The 16,135-nt window shown below is 54.8% G+C and overlaps 1 protein-coding gene across 5 annotated transcripts in view; it reads right to left on the reverse strand.

The window, feature by feature from the left end:
• Nucleotides 1–187: 187 nt before the first annotated feature.
• Nucleotides 188–16,135, reverse strand: part of AP2A2 (adaptor related protein complex 2 subunit alpha 2) — an 88,483-nt gene continuing 72,535 nt past the window's right edge. For 2 of the 5 annotated variants that reach the window (XM_055260026.2, XM_055260025.2), the window contains exons 15-22: nt 11,723–11,889; nt 8,491–8,573; nt 5,650–5,739; nt 4,132–4,255; nt 2,994–3,110; nt 2,812–2,881; nt 2,496–2,630; nt 188–1,879 (exon numbers count right to left, since the gene is read on the reverse strand). In XM_055260026.2, the coding sequence (XP_055116001.2) occupies nt 1,802–1,879; nt 2,496–2,630; nt 2,812–2,881; nt 2,994–3,110; nt 4,132–4,255; nt 5,650–5,739; nt 8,491–8,573; nt 11,723–11,889 (864 nt within the window). In that variant the 3' untranslated portion in view covers nt 188–1,801. Of the gene's footprint in view, nt 1,880–2,431; nt 2,631–2,811; nt 2,882–2,993; nt 3,111–4,131; nt 4,256–5,648; nt 5,740–8,490; nt 8,574–11,722; nt 11,890–16,135 lie in introns of all 5 variants that reach the window. The other 3 variants (XM_063630843.1, XM_055260028.2, XM_055260027.2) reach the window with 2 other exon arrangements.

Genomic DNA, 16,135 nt, shown 5'->3' on the forward strand with positions numbered 1-16,135 from the left:
CTCCACCACACACCCAGAATCAAACTGGCAGAGCAAAGGGCAGGTCACTTTCTGATGCCTGCTGCCCGTGAGCCCACGTGCGGAAGGACAGGCCAGGGACCTTGGGGTCTGTGCCTCACACGGCCCCCGGGGAGCTATGAGTGTTAGGTGGGATGCTTTCCCCCCAAAGAAAGCGCATGATCCAGGGTACTGTTCTAGCCTTTATTTTTCTTTGACGAGGAGTGCCACACTGAGGGCCCCTCTGCAGTGCCGCACAGGGAAGCGGTGCCTCGGGGAGCAGCCTTTCCTCTGATGGCGGGAGGGGTCAAGGGATGCAGGAGATCCACGGCAGCACACGCGGCCTGCAGGTGCAGCACACGGGCAGAGCACTGCCCAGCAGCTGGAACATGAGAATGAGGGCCACACCACCCAGCTGCAGAACAAGCCCAGCACGGCATGTCACGACACCTGGCACCACCAGACCCAGAACGGCCAGTGCGAGAGGCGCACGCCACTGACATGGCTATCCTGTGATCAAAGCCCGACACGCCGGAAGGAGAGCCACAGACAACGTGGGATGCACACACTGCAGGGGAGCTGTGGAGACCCTGATGGGTCCGTGAGCCCCTGCAGCTGCCCCAGGGACCCGCACAGCAGGCAGCTGAGGGCCAGGGTGAAAACCCTCAAGCACGTGTGGCCACCCACCCTCCCTGCCTGCACAGCATGTCAGGAAGCCAGAACCCGTGCTGGGTGTGTTTAGGACAAACAAGGCCACCATCCTGGGGACAGAGCGCAAGGCCCCAGCCTTGGCTCCTAGGCCAGCCCCACTCTCTCGCCTCTCAGGTGTCAGACGTGCAGCCTGGGTGCTGAGTCCAGATGACAGGTGAGACACAAGCCACAGGTGACACACAGCATGCGGCCAATGGCCCCCTCACTTCCTGACCACACAGAGGCTTCCCTCCTCCACAGCCCCTCCAGGGACGACTGGACGGGGCCGGTGGAAGGACTCAGGCCTGCACCGTGGCCTGGGGATGCCCACTCTGACAGGAAAGAGAAGCACACCTCTGAGTCTTGCGCCACCAGCCCACGCTTTACCCTGGAGTCCTGGGGGCCCCGTGGGGCTGGCAGGACGCTCCTCCCCTGGCTACACATCTAAGGCCTCGGCGACTGCAGGAGCATAATAGACGCCCTTCACAAACAGGAGCTGGGAAAGGAAAACAATTACATCCAGCCAGGACATGTGATTTTGCCAGAAGTCATTACAAATACAAATGTTTCTAAATTCTAGATTAAAATCCTGCCTGGGAAAACTGTCCATCTGGGACTGCAGCAAAACCAGGGGCAGCTGTGCTCCTCCCAAGGGCCCACTACGATGCCAGGTGTGCGGCTACCAGGACGGCCACACACCGAGGCTCAGCCCACACCACGCGCGGCAGCACTGCTGCTCCCAGAGGCTCCGAGGCGGGGTGGGCGGCAGCACAGGCCATCTCAGTGACACTCCCACAAATGCCACGTTCACGCCAACTTCTAATTTCCCTTTAATTTGTAGATTTAACCGCAGAACTGTCTCGATTTTTATAAAAACTGATCCCAAGATCCACCTTCTACCGTGGCTGCCGCAGTCCAGGCTGAGCTTTTCCTCCTGAGCCACACACGTGTGTTCCTGTCCAGCCCAAAGGGAGAGGTCTGGGGCAGCGGGGCGGGGAGGCGCCTTGTGCTGTGGCACTGGACACAGGGTGCTCATCTGCAGGATGGCCACGAAGACAAACTGCACAGACGAAGACAACGCAAGACACACGAGCCTGGTCTTCCATCCTCATGACTAAAACTGCGCTGAGAGCAATTCACATAATCTCTGAGAAACGGCTTCCTTACTCGTCCGCAGCGTGAGCCGGTACATCTGAAACAGAGGGCACAGCGGGTCAGCGGGTATGCCGAGGCCCACACAGCCCTTGGGCCCAGGACCCGCCATGCAGAACCCTGTGGGCCACGCCCAGGGAGGAGGCATCCACAGCTCGGCAGAGGCCTGAGCACCACACACACGGTCAGCATGAAAACAGGGCTGGCATGGGAGCGCCTGGTGCCTCGTATGTAGCCGGCGGGAGTGCGAAGTGGCACGGCCACCTGGAGAGGCTGTGGGACAGCTTCTTGCAGCACTAACCACGCACAGGCCCTGGGCGGCAGCAGCACTCCTGGGTGCCGCCTGAGTGAAACGGAGACAGGTGTCCATCGACAGAACGGGACGTGGTGAGAAGGAACAACGCGGTGACAGAGAGGAACAGCTGGGAGAGCCACCGCCCAGGGCCAGGCTGCTCCACGGTGGGACGATGCTCCACAGTGGCCAGCTGTGGGGAGGCTGGGATGCAACCACGTATTGACAGGGTGGTGGTTAAACGGGCACACGACATCGGTCAAAACTGACTGAACTGCACTGAAGAGCTACACATCTCACCATGTACATTGTGCCAGAATAAAAAGCAACTCAAGTGTGTTCAGCCATTTCCTGAGGGCCTGACCTGGGCTTGCAGGTTCGGCTCCAGGCGCAGCAGGCATCCGATCTGGGTGGTTTTCGTGTGGATGATTCCAGCTCCCACAAAATTTGCAGGATTAGGATCAACTTCTTCAAGAAGAGCAGAACCAAACCCAATGATCTGTCCAAAGACACAGGACAATGAGGACCCTGCTCGGGGTCGCGGGCAGCGTGTCCCCGGGGCCGTCCCTCCAGACCCTGCGCGGGGTCGCGGGCAGCGTGTCCCCCGGGGCCGTCCCTCCAGACCCTGCGCTGGGTCGCGGGCAGCATGTCCCCCGGGGCCGTCCCTCCAGACGTGCTACCTTGGCTTTGGTGACTTCTGTGTCCATTGGGTGCTTTGCTTTGAAGATGTTCTGCACTTCCTGCTGTGGACTGTGAGAAACAGCAAAGGCGAGTGTTCTCAGCCAGGCCAGAGACCAAAGCCCACCTTTTCAAATAAGCCCCGTCCCCACCCCCCACCCCTACAGGACAACAGGTTTCTCACTTGCTCAACTGCTTCCAACGTTGAAAGAAATCCTGAGACGCCATTTCTGTCGGCTGGAAGAATTTGTTGAGAGTGATGGGCAGCTGCACAGACACGTTCTGGAAGGTGCCCCCATACCTGCCAGCAGCAGCAGCAGAAAGAGACAGTCAGCTCCTCCTTCGAGAGCCCCCGGGGCCAGGAAAGAGCTGAGGGACAGTCAGCTCCTCCTCTGAGGGCCCCAGGGACCGGGAAAGAGCCGGGAGTGAGAAGCGTCCCCACCTACTGCCACCCACCAGAGCGGGGCGGGGGGGCCGAGCCTTGAGTCCCCACGGATCATGTGTGGCTCAGTGTCCAGTGTCACCCACAGACAGGAGGACAGGCCAGGGCCGCACACACAGGCAGGATGTCCCTGTGCCTCACTTCTCCCCATTCATCTGTTTCCCAGAACTCCAAGTCTGTGCAAATAGTGTGATGTTTTCTCTTTAAAAAGGCAAAGGCATTTGCACAAAGAATGAAACAAAAATTTGCCCATCTACGTCCCCGAATTCTACAGTACACAATCTTAAGTTCTCTATATTTTTAATGTTAGAAAGTGTGTTTTTTCTCAACATTCCTAACCTTGCAGACACCCAGCAGGGGACGGGCTGACTGTGTACACGCTATTTGTAGTCACTGAAAAGTGAGAGTAATGAACAGTCGCAGCAGGAAAATCCTACGCTTTTAAAAAAATAAGCAAAGTGGTATGATCTGAGCTCAACTGAGCAAAAAACGCACCCCCCAGGCCAGGGTCCGAAGGAAACCAGCCACCTTCACCCCGCAGCTGTCGTCTGGTACCAAGCCGGGCAGGTGGCGCGGGGGCCCTGGCTGTCTGCCACCCCATGAGGTGGGCCTCACGGTGCTCAGAAAGACCCTAGCAAGGCCCCATGTGGGAGCTGCCACCTGCCATCCGGGAGCCCAGGGCTTCGCCTCCCCTTGTTTCCTGAGCTCTGCAGAGCTGGGGGCAGCAACAGCTCAGGCCGCACCCTTGCACTGTGAGCACCCGCATGCCCTGGGTCCCCTCAGGAAGGACATGGAGGCACAGTCATGGGGCCCAGGAGCCCAGGCACACAGCTCAGGCGCCCACACACTCCTTGGCCTGGGGCGCACAGATGGCTCCTACCTGAACTGAATGTTGAGGACTGGCGCCTCCATGAAGTCGGACACGCACTCTATGTTGACCACCTGCTGCACCTGCGCGCCCCCCTCCACAGTCGGGTCCACGGGCTTGGTCTGCAGGTTCAGGTGTGCGTGCGTTAAGGAATCCAGCTGAGCAAGCCCCAGTGGCAGAAGCAGGCCAGGCTAGAGCCCCAGCAGGACCCGTGGAGGCAAGCACACTCACCACGCTCCAGGACCACCAGTTACGGGTCAAGGGGCAGCCACACCACCCGGCCCTGCCCCTCCACCCGGACAATCCTCAAAACACTGTCTGCTTCTCACGCTTCCAAAATGGCTCCTCCATTTTAAAAAGTCACTTAGATTATATACTACTTGTCTGTTTTCACTCTGAGCCTCGGCTCTGGTTCTTACACACACAATTTTTGTCACCGTTAGCAGAAGCTGGTGCTTAGTAGGGCAGGAAAACTTTTAAGAATCCCGGGAATAGCAGGCTCCTGAAACAGCGAGACGCAGAAAAGAGCCTGCCCTGCTGTGACCAGGGTTGTTTTCATGCTGGAAAACAAGAGTTTGCCTACAGCCTCTCCTGAAGAAACAGTGACAGCAGCAAAGCTGGGTCCAGGAGGCAGCAGGGTGCAGGCCTCTCCTTCCCTCTGGGTCGTGTGCCACCGGCCACTCAGCTGCTGGGCTCGCTGCTGCCTCGAGCCAAGTGGACCCCAAGGGAGGGAACCCTAAAGGGGCGCAGCAGGAGTCAGAGCTTCCACTCCGGATTCCGAACAAAGTCTTTAATACACATGATCCTACATGTGTATTTTTAATGACTGCTTTGAAACAGTTAGCTTAAACAGTCTGCATTAAAACACGTTCATGTTAAAATGAACACAGACCAGCCAGTGGCAAGGAGGAAGTTGCTTCACAAAGGTCACTGACCATAAATCCCCAGGTGTCACCGTCTCTGATCAAGCTGAGGTCTTCACGCTAACTCTATTTGGCGGGCCTATCCTTAGAGGAAGAGACGTTAGCGTCTCCCTCTTTTAGCTGGGGAAGTTCTAGTAACACTTCTGGCATTACGAAGGGAAAATCTTCAGTCTAAAAGCTCTGCCAGAAGCACACACAAGTTCGGCTGGGGTGCACACCGTGCTCCAGTCCCCACCAGCGCCTCCCACACTCTGCAAGCAGCAGCTCTGTGAGGCTTCGGAGAGGAGGGATTTAAAGATAATGTCACAGGAGAGTAAGACCAGCTGAAAAACAAAGGGACTCAAACTAGCCAAATGAAAGGGGAGGAGGCATACGCATAGTATTTTTAGATGCATTCTCAAAAGTTGACCCTCCAATATGGAAGATTGCCTGTTTTCTTCTTGCTGCCCAGCACCATAGGCAGATTATGAGTGCCTGATTTTCATACAGCATCTGGAATTATCTTGCTATTTTAACAAAATAAGAAAACCAAAAAACTTCCTCAAAGGCCTCCTCTAAGCCCCACATTATGCTGTCTGTGAGCATGGGGCAATAAAGCCAAGGATATTAGGCTGAAGGTCGTCTGAACAGATTAGTGTTGGGGTGAAGTTTAGGAACTGCGTGGAGGTCTTATTACCATAAAAGATAAACATCCGACCTAAAAGGAAACAAAAACAATTTTTTCACACACATCATTTCACACTTACCCTGAATATTTACCCTGAAAAACAAGAGCCCCCCACAATCTTCAGCTGAATTTAAGTTCACTGTTGTGATGTATGACTGTTGTTAAAATTAAGAACACATTTTTTCCAGTTTTAGAACGAGCACACCAGTGTTGGAAACGGGGGCCGGGTATCTCCTCCACGCAGAGGTAACTTCCGCCCTCCAGCACCCTCCTCCCTCAGCCCCTCCTGTGCACCCACACAGGATGGATGAGATCACACGCGTACGCACCGGGAAGGGCCCACAGAACGCCCCGTCTGCAAGCTGGGCTCCAGCTGGAGGGGCCTGCCAAGCATCTTTTCCAGGGACGCCACAATCACACAAGCCTCTGCCGGCCCCGCCCCATGACTGCAACACGCAAACACACGCACCGGCCCCGGCTGCCTCCTGTCAGGGGACCCAGCTGGGCATCCGTCCGGCACAGCACCGGTGTTGCACACTAGCCCTCACTGCAGCGGCTCATCCACGGCACAGGTGCACATTTAGGATGTGTCGCTGTTTTTATTTATATCACAATAAAAAATCTTTGTGAACATTTGTATACCCCTTGAATTCAGAAAGGAAATCTCAAATGTTTTGAAGAGTAAACAGTTTAGCATCACTCCTCCCACAATTTAAAAACCCAAAACCAACACCTAGTGAAGCCATCATGGCCCAACACCTAGTGAAGCAATCATGCCCCAACACCTAGTGAAGCCATCATGGCCCAGAGCTTAAAAACTTAAACCAGGACTAAAAGCACCATCTGTTTTCAATGCAGCATTTCCCACAAGAATGACTCTGACAACCCTCACTTTTCTAACAGATCCCTGGCAGGCAGGGGACTAATTCTCTTTTTTCACACTCTTTCCGTGTTTTTCACAGACGAGAGACAGAGCAGTCCTCAGGAGGCTCAAGGCAGGCGCCGAGAGGAGGCAGGTCCACAGCCAGGGCCCCTGCAGCCACAGGGTTCTGTGCACAGCATTTTTTTACACTCAAAGGCGTTTTTATGTCCTTCTTCTAAATTGTGGTAAAATACACTAACATTCACCTTCCTAGCCATATTTAGGTGTACACAAGGGCACAGGAAGTATATCCACACTGTGCAGCTGCTGCCACCACCATCTCCAGAACGTTCTCATCTTCCCAAACGGAACTCTGTCCCCATTAAACACCAACTCCCCATCCCCGTGGCCTAGGCCCTGGCATCCCCCAGCTACGTTCTGTCTCTACGGAGTCACTGCTCTAGGGACCGCATGAGTGGAGCCACACAGGATTTGTCCATGTGTCTGGCCCATGTCACTGAGCACCATGTCCTCGAGGTGCATCCGTGCTGCTTTATGCATCAGAATTTCATTCCTTTCTGCTGTTTGATGGCTAAATAATATTCCACTGCATCGACAGACCACATTTTGTTTATCAAGTCATCCACCGATGAACATCTGGGCTGTTTCCAACTTTCGGTGATTGTGAATAATGCTACTATGGACATGGGTGGACAGGTACCTCTTTAAGACCCAGCTTTCAATTCTCTGGGGTCTGTACCCAGATGTGGAACTGCTGGGTCACAGAATAATTCCATCTTCTTTTGTGTTTTGAGGAACTTCCCACAGTACCTGCACTACTGTACATTCCCACCAGTGGCGCACGAGGCTCCAACGTCACCACGCCCTGCAGACACTCCTTTTCCTTTTTGGTTTTGATGTATGCATTATTTATGAATGAATGAATGAACAAACGACAGGGTCTCGCTCTGTTGCCCAGGCTGCAGTGCAGTGGCAAGATCTCAGCTCACTACAGCCTCAAATACCTGGGCTCAAGCGATCCTCCCACCTCTGCCTCCCAAGTAGCTGGGACCACAGGTGTACACCACCACATCTAGCTGATTTTTGTATTTTTTGTAGAGATGGGGTCTCACAATGTTGTGCAGGCTGGTCTCAAACACCTGGGCTCAAGTGATCCTCCCACCTCGGCCTCCCAAAGTGCTGGAATTACAAGCCTAAGTCACCAGGCCACCAGGCCAGTCTGTTTATTTATTTATTTACAGAGTCTCTTTCTGTTGCCCAGGCTGGAGTGCAGTGGCATGATCTCGGCTCACTGCAACCTCCGCCTCCGAGGTTCAGGTGATTCTCCTGCCTCAGCCTCTCGTGTAGCTGGAACTACAGGCACGCACCACTATACCTAGCTAATTTTTGTATTTTTATTAGAGACAGGGTTTCGCCATGTTAGCCAGGCCGGTCTTGAACTCCTGGCCTCAAGTGATCCGCCTGCCTCGGCCTCCCAACATGCTGAGGTTACAAGCGTGAGCCACTGCACAGGCTACCTGTTTGTTTTAGAACAGCTGTCCTGGCGGGGTGAGGTGGTATCTCACTGTGGTTTTGATTGGCATTTCCCTCATGACTTTGTCCATCTTTTCAGGTGCTTATTGAGCATTCCTGTATTTTCCCTGGAGAATGTCTTTTCAACAACTTTGCCCCCACCCCCGCCTCCCCGCCACCCCCTCTGGTTGTAGAGATGGGGTCTTGATGTGTTGCCCAGGCTGTTCTTTTGCCCATTTTTTAATTGAGCTGCTTTCTTACTGAGTTATGGGAGTTCTTTTTATATTCCAGATATCTATCCCTTATAAGTATATGATTTGCAAATATTTTCTCTTAATTTCCCATATTTCTAAGAGACGGTTTCATTAAGTAATTAAAACACATACCTAAATTCTGCCGAAATTCAGACTTAAGTCCAATTTGAAGCAGCTGGTTTTCAAACAACACACCATTGTTTTTACAAACAAACCTAGGGGAAAAGGGACAGTATATGTGTCACTCAGAGCCACCTGCAGAAAACACAAGGGTTTGTTGTGGAAAAAAACTCATAGCACGAGGAGGCCACAAAAACCTCTATGGGACACAAGGGAAGAAAAACGTGGAAAACTATTCCAAGGACTTTCCTAACAGCCACTGGAGGAGGATGGTGGGCAGGGCGCAGGGACGCGGACACAGCCCCGATGAGACCTGTGAGGTTGGTTGGTGCAGCTGCTTTTCAGGAACGTGCTGGTCCACATGTAATGGCCTCTCACGGCCCCAGACAGGACACGGGCGTGAAGGCATGCACACAGCTTCTGGCCACACCACAGACTCCATCCAACACGGGTGCAGAGCTTCCACCCAGTGAGGGCCTCGCCATCAGAGCCTGGCTGCTCCCCGCTGATGCACATGCACGCACAGGCACCCAGCCATCCACCCACCAGCAGCACAGCCCTGCAGGGCCCTGGGTGCCCCCATCTCCCCTCTGGCCTCTCCTCTCACCCCATGCATGGTTAGTGTCTACATTGCACAGGGAGCCCAGGGTTGTGCTCACCACAGGGCACCTATCTACACTACACAGAATTAGGGGAAAATAAAATAGCGTTGGTTAGCTTTCATTTGTGTTTCTCTCAGAAGAGCTTCAAGTCTTCTGACCTCCTCTAGGAAACTGTAACTCCACAGTGACCTGGATCCAAAAAAGAGGAGACGGAGGCGGGGCAGTGGCACAGGGCTCCTGGGTAAACCCAGCACAGAGATGGATGTGGCACTGATTCAGACCACAGGGTAGGGAGGCAGGAGGTCATGGCGCCGCCCCGTCCCCCCAACCCACCCCAGTGCCTAAGAAGCAAATGCTGCATGGCAGCAGCCTAATTCTGAAATCTCCACTTCCACCTGCGCTGACGTCGAGATCAAGGTCAGCCACTCCTACGCTCACCCAGTCTCCACTAACTGCACCACAGCTGCCACCCTGGAAGGTCTGAGTGCTGCCGACCTGAAGATCAGCTCATTGGCATCCTGCCCTATGAAGACCAGGCCAGGAAGACAGAGGAAGCAGCGACAGACGGCAAGGGGCAGTGATGGGCAGCCCTTGGTTCGCTCTTGGGGCCGGGAGGGCGCTGCTTGCCACACAGTGTCCCACTCCAGCCTGCCGTGGCCACGAGAGCCACTGAGGCAGCAGTCCCTGCACACACCTCTGGAGGCCACAGCCGCCCCCTGCACAGCCCGGCAGGCTGCTGGTCCGGCTCCAGCCACGTGAAGCTTCAAAAAGTCAAGTGTGGTCTAACCAACACACAACACAGGACAGTCATCCACAACACAGCCTGGAACATGTCTACTGGGCTTCACCCGGGACTGCTCACAGCAGGCGGCTAACAAAGCAGAGGTCACTTAACAGGAGGAGCCGGCCAAAGGGGAGGTCCACGTGCTCACTGCGCCCCGGGCTCACTGCTCCGCCCATAGCCAGCGGGCACTCCACACAAGAGGCCATGGAGTTTACACTCGTGGTTTGGACTAAGCCACTTTAAAGTGAAATCTGTCAAGGACACGGGAGGGGCTCTGACTGATCACCCATGACGTGACAGAGAGGCCCTTGTGGTCAGTGTCTCTGCTTGGTTCTTGCTTTTTAAAGGGTCATCTCAACTACAACCTGGCCTGGAGGAATCTTTGGGGAAAATGCAAACCACTCTGCAAGGCCATGAGAATGCAGCCGCCCCGTCCTGTGAGCCGTGTGCCAGCAGCCACCGCAGCCGGCTCGCCCTGAGGCACTCTGTGCCTCCATCCTACACCAAACACACGCAGACACCTGATGATCCTCTGTAGCCAGATCAAAGCCAAGACGGCCACATGCACAAGAGCCCCGAGGCCCGGCCAGCTGGAGACAGCGCCACCCGATGTGAGGCGTGCACAAGGGCCATGTGCAGCTCCCAGCACAGCCGTATGGAGACAGGGCAGGCAGCGCCCAGCAGGGAAGGGCCACGGCTGCCACGGACTGCCCAGCCCCTTGTCCCTTCCTGCCACCAAGACACTGAGGAGCAGCCACCACCAGAGCCCTGCAACCTGGATTCTCCATCACAAACACAGCGACTCTAAGAGCAGTAAGACTGTTTTCAGCCCAAGTGGCGACCTGCACCAAACACCACGCCAGCCTGCCTCTCCTAAGTCCTTTTCCAACACGTAACAGGAAACAGAACGCACATGCAACGTGAATACAAAGAACTGAAAAACATTTAAAAACACCAGAACTCCATTACAGTCTTCAAAACGGGGGGCCAAAAGGCCACTCCTCAAAGGCTCTCTAACCTCCATCTGGGACAGAAACCGGCACCTGCGCTCCCACCCCACAGGGCAGCAGGGGAGGGGCGTCAACTCCGGGAAAGGGGGCATCTCAGACCTCCAGCCAGACATGAAAACAAGCAGACGGCTGAGAGCAGCCAGTAAGGGGAATGCACAGCTGATGAGCCCAGCAGAGAGGGCCGGGGAGAGCACGTGCCGGGAAAGTGGTCAGCACCGGCGATGTGAAGACCACGGAGACACAGGCAGAGACCACTGCACATGGGGAGCCGGGAGGTGCCCAGGCACCGACAGAAATTCGAGCAGGACAAGCAGCAAACACAGGCTGCCCTCGGGGGGGAACCACAGGGTGGAGGCCGAAGGCGTGAGCAGGGTGGGCCTCACGGAAGGACTTGGCAAGTGAGCAACTCAAGGACAAGAGACCCGGCCTCCGGGCCAGACACAGACAAGACGGCTTAAGTCAAAGAGTGAAAAGCAGCCCAACTAGACAGGAAAGAGGCGAAGAGAGAAGACGTGTAGCTACAAAGAGTGTTTATCAAACAGCAGCTGAAACATGATCAGACATCACCGTGCAGACGGGACACAACCACCACCCAGACCATGTGCTTCTTCCATGTCCTCCTTTTCCTCCTGAGAGTAATGAACACTGCAGTCCATATAAATCAAGGTTGTGAGGGGAGTTACACAGCAAACCCACCCACAACACAGCAGCTCCCGCTGTCTCCCCCAAGCAGTAATCTGGGAGGTAAACTCCCCTGCCCACCTCTGTCCAGCTGGCCGCGGCCACACCGGACGTCAGGGGGCACGGCAGCCCCGTGCCTGTCTGCAGGACTCAGGAAACCTGACTACCTGGCAAAGTTGTCTTCGGAGCCAGGAGCGAGAGGCGCAACCGCAGAGGCCGAGTCTGAGAACACGTCCACGAGCAGCCCGCCGCCGCCGGAGGAGGGTGGGGGGCCCGCGGGGGCAGGGGGGGCGGCCCCGAGACCCAGCAGGTCTGCCGACGGAGAAGGCGTAGACTGGAAGAGAAGGAAGGAGAGCATCAGCAGAGAGCCTCCCTGGCCTGGCCGACCCCAGACAGCTCACGCCTGCACGTCCTCCCCCATAGCACCCCCTTGGCATCCATGCACTCCCAGTGGCTGGGGCAGGCGGCACACAGCTCAGTGAGTGACCAGCGAGTGAGGGCTACAGCCATTTCCTGAGTATATCCCAGACTCCAGCCTAAAGATAACTGCACTTAAAACATCAGTCAATTTCACTAAGACACCCTACATTTTTTCACAAATGCTATTTGAATGAAAAAAATTCTCAAAAAAATTTGCCATGAAGGACATTAAGGCCAGGTGTGGTGGCTCACACCTGTAATCCCAGCACTTTGGGAGGCCGAGACGGGCGGATCACAAGGTCAGGAGATCGAGACCATCCTGGCTAACATGGTGAAACCCCGTCTCTACTAAAAAATACAAAAAAAAATTAGTCAGGTGTGGTGGTGGGCGCCTGTAGTCCCAGCTACTGGGGAGGCTGAGGCAGGAGAATGGCGTCAACCCAGGAGGCGGAGCTTGCAGTGAGCTGAGATCGTGCCGCTGCACTCCAGCCCAGGCAACAGAGCAAGACTCTGTCTCCAAAAAAAAAAAAAAAAGAAAGATCATGCATGTTACTGCCAACTGTCCAATAAGAAAGTAAGCTTCCGAAGATGAAAAGGCAAGTAACCTACTCAGGTGCATTATTAATCATTAAATTATTACTAAATCATTATTAATCATTAAAAGTCTACAGAACAGATACTTTAAAAAAATAATTGCTTTTTGGCTGGGCATGGTGCCCCACACCTGTAATCCCAGCACTTTGGAAGGTTGAGGCAGAAAGACTGCTTGAGCCCAGGAGTTTAAAACTAGCCTGGACAACATAGCAAGACACCGTCTCTGTTTCTGTTTTTTTTTGAGAAAGTCTCACTCTATTGCCCAGGCTGGAGTGCAATGGTGCGGGCTCACTGCAACCTCCACCTCAAGCGATTCTCCTGCCTCAGCCTCTCAAGTAGCTGGGATTACAGGTGGCCGCCATCATGCCCGGTTAATTTTTGTATTTTTAGTGGAGACAGGGTTTCGCCATGTTGGCCAGGTTGGTCTCGAACTCCTGACCTCAGGTGATCTGTCCACCTTGGCTTCCCAAAGTACTGGGATTACAGGCATGAGCCACCGCACCCAGCCCCAGTAATTGCTCTTTGATCCTGGGCAAAGGCACAAGGAAAGAGAGCCTATGATCTCATGATTAAACTCTCACAACAGGGCACAAGCAGCAGCTCAGTCCATCGCATGCTCACCCATCCAACAGGGCAGCAGGCTCCCCAGCAAGGCCCCGGCAGCCTGACTTCGGGAGCTCAGACCTGCTCTGGGCTCCATGGGTCCTGCCCCGAAGTAGCCTGTGCACTTTGGGACTCAGGTGCTCCCTGTAAAAAGGACCCCTGGCCGGGCACGGCGGCTCACACCTGTGATCCCAGCACTTTGGGACTCAGGTGCTCCCTGTAAAAAGGACCCCCGGCCGGGCACGGCGGCTCACACCTGTGATCCCAGCACTTTGGGACTCAGGTGCTCCCTGTAAAAAGGACCCCTGGCCGGGCACGGCGGCTCACACCTGTGATCCCAGCACTTTGGGACTCAGGTGCTCCCTGTAAAAAGGACCCCCGGCCGGGCACGGCGGCTCACACCTGTGATCCCAGCACTTTGGGAGGCCGAGGTAGGCAGATCACAAGGTCAGAAGATAGAGACCATCCTGGCCAACATGGTGAAACCCCATCTCTACTAAAAATACAAAAATTAGCTGGGTGTGGTGGCACACGCCTATAATCCCAGCTACTCGGGAGGTGGAGGCAGGAGAATTGAAACCGGGAGGTGGAGATTGCAGTGAGTCAAGATCGCACCACTGAACTACAGCCTGGCAACACTCATACTTTGACACTATACACCAGGGGCTCTTGGTGGAGAAACCCCCCACCCAGCTAAGAGCGTTCTGGAGATGTGGAGGGTTCTGACTATCACAAGGATATTGGCATTTCACGGCAAAAACCAGAGACACAAGACACCCTGCCTTGAAGACTCGTCTTGAGTAACTTTAGAATGTTCCACTGGACATCTAAGAAGGTAACAAATTAGTTTGTAATTATCTGAGACTCCATCTGAATGCCATTTTACAATAATGCAAAGTTAAGGTATCACACTTTCAAAAAAATTACATGTGTGGGTTTGTGATATATGAATTTTACTTCAAGATAAATGAGGCATCACAAAGTGTGTTATGCAAAAAAGGTGCAGGTCAGAATGGGGACGGGGCGGGTCAGAATGGGGGCGGGGGAGAGTCAGAATGGGGGAGGGGAGATTCAGAATGGGGGCGGGGGGTCAGAATGGGGGTGGAGTCAGAATGGGGGGGATCAGAATGGGGGCAGGGGAGAGTCAGAATGGGAGTGGGGGCAGTCAGAATGGGGGTGAAGAGAGTCAGAATGGGGGCGGGGGGAGTCAGAATGGGGGTGGGGGAGTCTGAATGGGGGTGGAGAGAGTCAGAATGGGGATGGGGGGGCAGTCAGAAACGGGGCAGGCTCCCAGGCTCTGCTCTTGTGACTGAGCGCCTCTGCACGACAAGACGACATGGGTCTCATGTGCTCCAAGGGTGGGAGGTCACAGAGGAGCTGGCAGAGAAGAGTCCCAAAAATATCCAAGGCGTGTCTTGATGAGACCATATGAAGGTGGCGCTTTGCTCCCTACGCCTGGGACAGCACCCGCCAACACTGTAGCCTCCACAGCCTGACAAAGCTGTGAGCTGCATGGGAAGCCATCGGCCTTGGCCATGGCCATGCACCTGCAGCCCAAGTGGAGACAATTCCTCCTCTGCATCTAGTCACAGATGTTACCCCTGGTTCCTGCACTGATTCAAATACATCTATGGCTTTTTTTTTTTTTTTTGAGACCGAGTCTCTCTCTGTTGCCCAGGCTGGAGTGCAGTGGTGCAATCTCGGCTCACTGCAACCTCCGCCTCCTGGGTTCAAGCAATTCTCCTGCCTCAGCTTCCTGAGTAGCTGGGACTACAGGCACACACCACCATGCCGGGCTAATTTTTGTATTTTTAGAAGAGATGGGGTTTCACCATGTTGGCCAGGCTGGTCTCGAACTCCTGACCTCAAGTGATCCGCCCACCTCGGCCTCCCAAAGTGCTGAGATTACAGGTGTGAGCCACCACGCCCAGCCATCTATGGCTTTTAACTGCTTTCTAAAGTAGGAAAGCCCTTTGCCCTAGTAAAGGCATTTGTACCTGAAACATTACCACAGACTGTAATAGCGAGGCCAGATTCGAGGCCCCAGGACAATAGGGTCCTGACACCCACTTCGGGTTCTTCATCTTCCTCATCCTCTCAGGCCTGGGAGACCCTCCTCAGGGAGCAGGCCTGGCTCCTGGGCCACACCGGTTCACCTCCTCCCTCCAATAGCAGGACAACTTGAGGGGTGAAGGTTTTGCCTACAAGGGCTCCAGGCTCCTGCACGTGAGGCCAGGCAGCCTCTGATCCCCACACCCCTGTGCTCCCCAGCATACCCGGGGACACGCATACCACAGCCTCCCCCAAGGAGCTGTGTGCAGAGAGAGGATGCTCAGAAGAAGTAAAATGTTCTGGCCTCATCTACGATGTTAAATAAAAGACATTTTGGCCAATGTGACACCAAGATAAAGCCACTGTCTCTCGTGGGAAAGGCACATGTGCTGATGCCAGCCTGAGGCCCCTTCACGGCCCGTGCAGAAGACCCTGAGCAAGAGAACTTCACCAGAAGTCAGAAGTGTCTCCCCATAGGGAAGGGCCTCTCACAGGCGCTCCCATGAGCAGTGGGAACAGACTGGAAAGCACAGGATAGCAATGACACCCACACACCACAGCTCTCGGTCAGAACAGAGGGGCCCACACACCACAGCTCTCGGTCAGGACGGAGGTGCCCACACACCACAGCTCTCAGCTCAGAACGGAGCTGCGTGCCTCAGCCACAGACACCTCCCTAAGGAACCCACCCGCCAGGCACCACTGACCATCAGGAGTGAAGCCACACTCAGAAAATCCACTGAATGAGCCCTGAAAGGGGACCCCCCCAAGAAGGCATCTTACAGAAATGTTGAACCTCACTGGACCCTCACCCTCCTTTTCAGAGGGCAGCACACTGCTCTCATTCCCAGGGTCCAAGAAGCTTCCATCTGATCCCTAAGCCACACAGTCAAGGCCAGGCCCTCCAAAGT

Source organism: Symphalangus syndactylus, chromosome 21 (assembly GCF_028878055.3).
Source record: "Symphalangus syndactylus isolate Jambi chromosome 21, NHGRI_mSymSyn1-v2.1_pri, whole genome shotgun sequence".
Taxonomy (NCBI): domain Eukaryota; kingdom Metazoa; phylum Chordata; class Mammalia; order Primates; family Hylobatidae; genus Symphalangus; species Symphalangus syndactylus.